We start from the raw sequence: 10,172 nt of genomic DNA on the forward strand, positions 1-10,172 counted from the left end.
AGATTAGCCCTGTCAAGATAAGTGAGCCGATAATTTACTTACTTCTGAAATCCCAGTTAGATGCCCTAAAGTGTATCTCTGAAAGATCAAAATGAGATAGGGTCAAACAGATGGAAAACCCTAGGTACAGAAAATACAACCCACATTAAACACAGTGAAAGTTTCTCAGATGGGTAAGAGAAATTCTTTCCATAGGACCTGGGAGAAATTCTTAATCCCAGAAAAAAGCAGTTGAAGAATGAGCACAAGAAAATAATAAAAATGATCCTAGAGAAAGTTTTCTCTGGGCTAAAGAATCTAAACTCCAAATGTAAATACCTACCAACTACAAAGAGACAAAACAAAACAAAAAATAGAGGCGCTAAATATAAACAAATATAAAGAGAAGTTCTTAAAAGTTCCTAGGAACAAAGGCCAGGGAGAACTAGTCTATGAAAATGTAATGAACACCATACTGGGACCAAGCTTCTCATCAGTACACTAGGTCCAAGAAGACAATGGGGTTATGTTTTTGCAGTTGCAAGATAATTTATTTTTGGAAATATAACTCTTGTGAAAATTAAAACTATAATTGAAATCCTATAAAATTTTAAAAAACTTTTTGGAATTGTTGCTGTTCAATTGCCAAATCATGCCCGACTCTTCATGACCCCAGGGACTGAGGCATGCCAGGATTCTCTGTCCCTCATTGTTTCCCAGAGTTTACCCAAGTTCATGTCCAATGAATTGGTGATGCCATCCAACCATCTCATCTTCTGTCACCCTCTTCTGCTTCTGCCTCAAATAAGAAGTAATATATAATGGATAACTATATATAGTATACATTTCTATATACTATAATATACAATATGGTGGCTCAGATGGTAAAGAATCTACTATCAATGCAGGAGACCCAGGTTCAATCCCTGGGTCAGGAATATCCCCTGGAGATGGAAATGGCTACCCACTCCTGTATTCTTGCCTGGAGAATTGCATGGACAGAGGAGCCTGGTAGGTTATAGTCCTTGGGGTGGTGTAGAGTCAGACACAACTGACTGACTAACATTTTCACTTTTCACAATATAACAAATGTTTTATTATATTAAATTATAACTAATAAACATGATTGTATAACATACATTTATAGATAAAATTTTCATTAATACAAAATAGAGCAAGAATCAGATGGTCATGGATCATTAGAACCAGGCAAGCCACATCTAAGGGAGTAGAGGTGAGGCAATTCTTAGAAAGGAGACCTTGAGCCAAGACTAGGGGGAGGAGGGGATGAAAGTAGATTTCTACACTTCTCAGCAAGGCCCAATCCACCTCCTGGAGGGTGGCCAAGCCCCCTTCTGTGAATTCATGAGACTGGCTATCTTGCTCAAGTACTTAAGTTGTGACCTGCATCTAGAAAGGGATGGTTCAAACCAAACTTCAGTCAACAGGTGAGGTGAATAAACAAATTGTGCTCAATTCACATAGTGAAATGCTGCTGCTGCTGCTGCTGCTGCTGCTGCGGTCACTTCAGTCATGTCCGACTCTGTGCGACCCCATAGACGGCAGCCCACCAGGCTCCCTGTCCCTGGGCTTCTCCAGGCAAGAATAATGGAGTGGGTTGTCATTTCCTTCTCCAATGCATGAATGTGAAAAGTGAAAGTGAAGTCCCTCAGTCGTGTCCGACTCTTAGCGACCTCATGGGCTGCAGCCTACCAGGCTCCTCCGTCCATGGGATTTTCCAGGCAAGAGTACTGGAGTGGGGTGCCATTGCCTTCTCCACAGTGAAATGCTACTCTATCACAAAGAAAAAAGACTAAAATATATATTTTTAAATTTTTATTATTATTATTTTTTTTACTTTACAGTATTGTACTGGTTTTGCCACACATCAACATGCATCTGCCACGGGTGCACACCTGTTCCCTATCTTGAACCCCACTCCCACCTCCCTCCCTATAGCATCCCTCTGGGTCACCCCAGTGCACCAGCCCCAAGCTTCCTGTATCCTGCATCGAACCTGGACTGGCGATTCGTTTCTTATATGATATTATACATGTTTTAATGCCATTCTCCCAAATCATCCCCCCACCCCCGATTCATGCTTTGACATGGATTATTCTCCAAATTACTATACAGAGTGAAATAATTCAGACAGAAATGAGTATATATAATGTATAGCTGTATTTATATAAAATGCTAGAAGTACAAACTAGTATAGAGTGACATAAAGCTGATCAGTGGCTGTGTGGGGATGGAAGAAGGTTGAGTGTGTAGGGATGAGCAGGAAGGACATATCAAAGAACATGAGGAATCTTTGGGGAGATAGGTATGTTCAGTCTTGATTTTGGTGATGATTTTACAGGTATCTACAAATGTCAAGATTTATCAAATATATAGTTTAAATATGTTCAATTTATATGTCCATTATGAAAAATATTTAATTATGAGCTTCTCTGTTAAAAAATTTAAATATGGGGAGTTCCCTGGTGGTCCAGTGGTTAGGATTCAATGCTTTCAATTCCATGGCTTGGGTTCAAAACCGGATGGGCTAACTGAGATTCTGTAACCCATGCGGTGCAGCCAGGAAAAATTTTAAATTACTTAATTAATTATTTTAAAGGGATGGTTCAGAATAGACCATCTCAAAGTCACCTTCAGTTTTATTATTTTGTACATTTATCACAGCAGACTAACAATTGAATGGCCAAGAAACTGTGACCAGCTTGCTTTTCTTGGTGTGCGAATTTTTCTGTCTCTGATTTCATCTCCAAATGTCTGACAGAGAGGGATGGTCTTTCCAGAGGTACATCCCAATAACCACAAAATAAGTGTGAAGTGTCTGTAATTTGCATATCACAATAACCACTATGATGCATAAAGAATTATTTCTTTTATATACTCAGGCACATAAATGAGAAGAAGCTTGTGCTTTTAGAAAGAAAGATATTAAATATTCACCAAAATACAGTGATATGTTGATCTGGGGAAGAAAGGAGTAAAATTAAATCATTTGTTAAATATATGTGAAAAGGGACTTAAAAAACAGAAAGACAAGTGTAAAAGTACTAAACTAGATGTTAGAAGTGCTTATTTGAATCCAGAAGCTTAGATATGAATCCAAAATCTGCTAAGATATTCAGCAGATTTTGTAAGCACTTTGTAGCTTTTTCTATTTTTAAAATGGTCAGTATGATTTCTCTATAGCTTGTGGCACAGTATTAGAGAAAGTTACTACATTGAAAGCACTAAATCAAAATAAATTGATGATTTTCAGCATTGGAAGAGTTGTGTATAAACTAATACTAAGCAGTCTAGGGTGCCTTTAAATTATCTGCATCATCTTTACTCATAAAATGAAGATGAGAGAGTTTCATTCAAGCATAGTATATTCAGAAAAAGTTCACTGTCTCAGGAAAGGCTTACCAGCTTAAAGCATTTGTTTAATAATAGAAACAATGTGCTAATATATTTCTGATTTATATGAATCAAGAAATTAAAGAAAAATAACAAGAATATTTTTAATATTTATTCACTCTTGCCCCAAAGATATGATGCTCGATTTTTAAATTTTGATGTCTGATTACAACAAACCAAAAGTTAGAAGAGAATCAAACAATTAACTCAGTGCATGGGACACACAGCACCCTCCAATCTTTAGACCCAGAACAATCTTCATGTCTGAAAAGCTGGTGAATGTTATACAAAGTAAATAGCTTAACTTACCCAATGTGAGTTGCTTAAATTAATTCAGTTTCAAATCTGTGGGTCACACAAAATGTGTTTACCAGTCTGTCTATCATCATTTATCTCCTTTACTTCACTTTTCTATTCTTTTGGGTGTTTTTTAATTTGGACGTTTTATGTGTATCATTGAAAGCCCTTATAAATAATTTTGGTACATTTAATCACTATACTTTAATAAAATAAATGTTTAAAAAATAATATTTTTGGTACAATGCAAAAGTGAACAAATATTAAATTAATTTAAGATAGAGTACAGTAATGAGTGACAGTCTTAAAACCCATGTTCTAAACATATGTTAACTGGTAAAATTTCTGAACCAAAATGAAATTGTAGGATTAGAATTAATCAGTACAAAGAAGCTTACTGAATAATCAAATACTATTAATGACACCAATCACCTTTCCCATAGTAAAGACTTAAATGGATGTTATAGTCACTCTTTCTCTCTGGGTTGATCTTACTCGACTCTAAGATCATATTTCTGGACCACAAATCTGAACACCTGACAGTAAGGAGTCACTACTTTGCCCTCCCTGAGCCAGGATGTCTCTGAGCATTCCCCAGCTGCATGTGCATTTTAATGGAAAAATATTACAATCACAAAAATATAAAGAAAAGTAATAACCAAGGCTGAACTATTATAAAGCAATAAAAGGGGGGATTTAGAATAATAAAAACATAGGTTTTTTTTTTTTTCCTATACATTCTTTTTGACTTCTCTGATAGCTCAGTTGGTAAAGAATCTGCAATGCAGGAGACCCTGGTTCGATTCCTGGGTAGGGAAGATCCACTGGAGAAGGGATAGGGTACCCATTCCAGTATACTTGGGCTTCCCTCGTGGCTCAGTTGGTAAAGAATCCACCTGCAATGCAGGAGACCTGGGTTCAATCCCTGGGTTGGGAAGATCCCCTGGAGAAGGGAAAGGCTACCCGCTCCAGTATTTTGACCTGGAGAGTTCCATGGACTATATAGTCCATGGGGAGGCAAAGAGTCAGACATGACTGAACGACTTTCACTTTCTTTATACATTCTTTTAAATTTTCTCAAGAATGCTACAAAGGAGAGTTTATTAACTAGAGACATACAGTGAAGTTCAGAGAATGGAAACAGCCCAAGATCGGTGTTAGATTGCCATGTTCCTGGCTCCAAGGTCATGCTGTTTCCATTACATACAGGGTTTTATGTTATATTTACCAAAGAATGATGAATCTGAATTTAAGTGTTTGGGTCAAATTTGAAGCATAATTTATTTTACATTAGAAGACCCTGACACATATGACTAAATTTTCTACCCAACGTGTGTTCACTGTGAATCTACTGTCAATTCCTCCATCTAAAATGTAGACTTACCCAGAAAATAAATTTACTGTTGAGGAATTCTCTCTCAAGACTTTGCCAGTGACAATGAGTTTGATGGCTTTTCGAAACCAAGGATAAAAGAATGCATAAATCAAGGGGTTCATAGCTGAGTTATAATAAGCAATCCAAACCAATATTTCATAAATATATGTGGGAGTGATGAAACCTAGGAAGGCATCAATGATGGAATCGAGGAAGTAAGGCAGCCAGGAGATCAGAAACGCTAGCACTGCAATGCCCAGCGTTTTTGCAGCCTTTCTCTCCCTCTTGGCTACTCTGTCTTGGTAGCTGTTTGAGCATCGCCCAGTCTTATTGCTCAGATTCTCAATTTTTCTAGCCTGTTGTTTAGCGATTAGGAAAACATTGGAGTAAAGAACTATCATCACAAGGGTGGGAATGAAGAATAAAATGAAATTCACTAATACCCAGCTCTGATTCACTGCAAATTGACAGCCTCCCACACAGGTGAGAGCACTTACTAGATCCTCCAGTCCAGCTGCATTCGCTCCTGAGCCAAGAAGGGAAAAAGAATAAATAACTGAAAAGAGCCAGGAGAAGGCAACACACATGCCAGAAACAGACATAGTGAACCTAGTTGGATAGACCAGGGGGTCAGTGATCGCAATGTACCTGTCCAGAGAGATAAAGCACAAGTGGTAGATGGAAGCGTAACAGAATGACCCATCAAAACAAGTGTGAAATTTACAGTAACTTTCCCCAAAGTACCAGCAGCTCTCCATGGACTTCACTGTGCTGAAGGGCATCACAGTCACTCCCACCAAGAAGTCTGCACAGGCCAGGGAGGCAATCAAGCAATTGGTTGGAGAATGCAGCTGCTTGAAGTGGAGAATGGAAATCATTACCAAGAGGTTTCCAAATACAGCCAGCAGAGCTCCAAAGGTGAACACTGTGTACAGGATGAGGCGGGGAGCTGGTGAGTAGGGGATTTTCACACAGGATCCATTCAGGTGCTCATAGCAGAGCTGCACAGCTGCAACAGTGGATGAGCTGCTATTCATGGTGCTGCTGTAGATAGCACGTAAACATCCGGAGAAGGTCCTCCCTCTTTCAATCAAATAAAATAGAACAAAGATCTTTGAACCACTTATTTCTGTTATAATTACCAAACATTATCGTGTGACCTGTCATGTATTTATGTTAGTTTTAATCTCTGAACATATTAAATAACTGTATATTGAATTTGAATTTATTTTAATTTTAGAATATAAAGTATTGTTTTTATACTTAAAATGTACTATGAAACAATATTCTAAATTGAATAATAATTTAACTTCAAATAAATCTGTTGCAAATTTTCTTTTCCCACAAAAGATGTCTTACCTTACAATATAACAGCAATCTTTTATTACCTGACTGATGTTTGGGTAGGTATTCCTCTTTGTCAAAGTTAGCACGGTGCGTGTTGATTTGTTATTTATTCATTACCTTTTAGGGAAGCCCATATAATGCCCGTGGTAAAACTCCTGCCTGCCAATGCAGGAGATGCAAAAGACGCAGGTTACCTTTTACTACTCACCTCTAAACTATCTAACAAGTTAATGCCAAATCCCCTCAGGAAGCACAGCCAAATCCCATATCCAAAATCCTCTACAGTGGAGTCCCTATGGTGCAAGGTGTGAAGAAGAAGAAATTCACACTTTTACTCTTCAATTAAAATTTATTGTTTGATGTAGAATAGCGTGGATACAAAACCCAAGGAAAAAGAATGAACACTCTCACTCATAATGAAGCAGAAATCCTAAACAAAATAAAATTAACAGCATATAAAGAGTTGATACATCTTGGGGTTGGTGATGGACAGGGAGGCCCAGCGTGCTGTGATTCATGGGGTCACAGAGTCGGACACGACTGAGTGACTGAACTGAACTGAACTGATGCCAAGAATGAAAGTTTGCTTTAACAATTGAAAATCTATTACTATAATTCACCATTTAACAGATTTAAATTGTATGATCATCCAATGAAATACAAAATTCCGTCTGATATATTTCAAAATTTATTCATTGCTAAAAGGAAAAAGTCTTAGCTAAGTAAAAATATGAGATCATTTTATCTGAAGAGGTCTACACAAAAAGGACCTATTGCACAGGATATATTGCAGAGAGATATTTAAGAACATTCTCTTTAAGATGAATAAATACTCAGAGACACTTCAGTAGAAGAAAATTTATGAGCTGTAAGGCATGCAAGACATCTGTAAATTCAAATGCATTTCAGTCATTCATGTATATTACATTTATATTTGCTTATTTATTGTATAGACCTTGTCAAGAAAATGAGAGTTATTAAGGGAATAGTTCATGCAAAGATAGACACAATAAAGGACAGAAATGGTAATGACCTAATAGAAGCAGAAGAGATTAAGAAGAGGTGGCAAGAATACACAGAAGAACTGTACAAAAAAGGTCTTAGAGACAAAGATAACCATGATGGTGTGGTCATTCATCTAGAGCCACACATCCTGGAGTGTGAAGTCAGATGGGCCTTAGGAAGCATTACTATGAACAAAACAAGTGGAGGTGATGGAATTCCAGCTGAGCTATTTCATATCTTAAAAAGATAATGCTGTGAAAGTGCTATACTCAATAGGCCAGGAAATTTGGAAAACTCAACAGTGGCCACAGGACTGGAAAAGGTCAGTTTTCATTCCAGTTCCAAAGAAGGACAATGTCCCAAAGGTTCAAACTACCGCACAGTTGTGCTTATTTCACATGCTAGTAAGGTAATGCTCAAAGCTCTCCAAGCTAGGCTTCAACGGTGAACTGAGAACTTCTAGAGGTACAAGCGGGATTTAGAAAAGGCAGAGGAACTCGAGATCAAATTGCCATCATCCGTTGGGTCAGAGAAAAAGCAAAAGAATTCCAGAAAAACATCTTATTCATCGACTTTGCTAAAGCATTTGATTGTGTGGATCACAACAAACTGTGGGAAATTGTTCAAGAGATGGGAATACCAGATCACCTTACCCACCTCCTGAGAAGCGCTATATGAGAAGCCCTCCTTCAAGAAGCAACAATTACAACTAGGCATGAAACAATGGACTGGTTCAAAACTGGGAAAACAGTACATTAAGGCTGTATATTGTCACCCTGCTTACTTAACTTCTATGCGGAGTATATCATGCAAAATGCTGGGCTGGATAAAGCGCAAGCTGGAATCAAGATTGCCAGGAGAAATATCAATAACTTCAGATATACAGATGACACCACCCTAGGGGCAGAAAGTGAAGAGGAGATGAAGGATGAAAGACAAGAGTAAAATATCTGGCTTACAATTCAACATTCAAATGACTAAGTTCATGGCCTCCAGTCCCATCACTTCATGGCAAATAGAGGGGAAAAGAATGGAAACACTGACAGACTTGATTTTCTTTAGCTTCAGAATCACTATGGATGGTGTCTGCAGCCATGAAATTTTAAAATGCTTATTCCTGGGAAGAAAAGCTATGACAAACTTAGCATATTAAAAGCAGAGATGTTACTTGCCAACAAAGGTCCATATAGTCAAAGCTATGGTTTTTCCTGTAGTTATGTATGGATGTGAGAGTTGGACCATAAAGAAGGCTGAGCCTGAAGAATTTATGTTTTCAAATTGTGGTGCTGGAGAAGAATCTTGAGAATCCCTTGGACGGCAAGAAGATCAAACCAGTATATCCTAAAGGAAATCAATCCTGAATATTCATTGAAAGGACTAATGCTAAAGCTCCAATATTTTGGCTCCTGATGCAAAGAGCTGACACATTGGAAAAGACCCTGATGCTGGGAAAGATTGAGGGCAGGAGGAGAAGGGGGCGATAAGAGGATGAGATGATTAGATAAGACCACCAACTCAATGGACAAGAGTTTGAGCAAACTCAGGGAGACAGTGAGGGACAGGGAAGCCTGGTGAACCACTCTCCATGGGGGTCACAAAGAGCTGGGCATGACTTAGCAACTGAACAACAACAGCAATAAAACAATGTTTATAAAATGTGATAATATTGGACCATTTTGTCTTTTACTGGACTCCAAAGAGATTGCCTCTAAATTTTCATCTCTCAGTGTGTGCTGAATTTCAGTGATAGATATATTTTTTATCATTTTAAAGAAGGAAACAATGAGCAATCAAAACTTCGAATACAACTCAGGCAAGATCAAAGAGCTACATTCTCATACTTAGTATTAACATGATCTGGTGTCTTGTTACTTTTCTCTTGAGTAACAATATGATAGATTCACTCCTACCTACTAATGGAGAAGAAAATGGCAACCCACTCCAGTGTTCTTGCCTGGAGAATCCCAGGGACGGGGGAGCCTGGTGGGCTGCCATCTCTGGGGTCGCACAGAGTCAGACACGACTGAAATGACTTAGCAGCCTATCTACTAAAGAGTTTTCCTGGAATCATTTTGCCAACTCTAATTCAGTCATCTAAGGCTAGATCAGATCAGATCAGATCAGTCGCTCAGTTGTGTCCGACTCTTTGCAACCCCATGAATCGCAGCATGCCAGGACTCCCTATCCATCACCAACTCCCGGAGTTCACTCAGACTCACATCCATCGAGTCAGTGATGCCATCCAGCCATCTCATCCTCTGTCGTCCCCTTCTCCTCTTGCCCCCAATCCCTCCCAGCATCAGAGTCTTTTCCATTGAGTCAACTCTTCGCATGAGGTGGCCAAAGTACTGGAGTTTCAGCTTTAGCATCATTCCTTCCAAAGAAATCCCAGGGCTGATCTCCTTCAGAATGGATTGGTTGGATGTCCTTGCAGTCCAAGGGACTCTCAAGAGTCTTCTCCAACACCACAGTTCAAAAGCATCAATTCTTCAGCGCTCAGCCTTCTTCACAGTCCAACTCTCACATCCATACATGACCACAGGAAAAACCATAGCCTTGACTAGCTGGACCTTTGTTGGCAAAGTAATGTCTCTGCTTTTGAATATGCTATCTAGTTTGGTCATAACTTTCCTTCCAAGGAGTAAGCGTCTTTTAATTTCATGGCTGCAGTCACCATCTGTAGTGATTTTGGAGCCCAGAAAAATAAAGTCTGCCACTGTTTCCACTGTTTCCCCATCTATTTCCCATGAAGTGG

General features: G+C 38.6%; 1 protein-coding gene across 1 annotated transcript; it reads right to left on the reverse strand.

The window, feature by feature from the left end:
* Window positions 1-4,296: 4,296 nt before the first annotated feature.
* On the reverse strand, window positions 4,297-6,114 carry LOC133254442 (trace amine-associated receptor 7a-like). Its single transcript, XM_061428691.1, has one exon. The coding sequence runs from the start codon at window positions 6,100-6,102 to the stop codon at window positions 5,071-5,073; it is 1,032 nt and encodes a 343-aa protein (XP_061284675.1). The 5' UTR covers window positions 6,103-6,114; the 3' UTR covers window positions 4,297-5,070.
* Between the last annotated feature and the right edge of the window lie 4,058 nt (window positions 6,115-10,172).

The sequence above is a fragment of the Bos javanicus genome, chromosome 9, assembly GCF_032452875.1.
Source record: "Bos javanicus breed banteng chromosome 9, ARS-OSU_banteng_1.0, whole genome shotgun sequence".
Lineage (NCBI taxonomy): Eukaryota > Metazoa > Chordata > Mammalia > Artiodactyla > Bovidae > Bos > Bos javanicus.

Bases quoted from the DNA above. Each gene is read 5' to 3' on its own strand.
- LOC133254442 (XM_061428691.1), bottom strand. From the start codon at position 6,102: ATGAATAGCAGCTCATCCACTGTTGCAGCTGTGCAGCTCTGCTATGAG.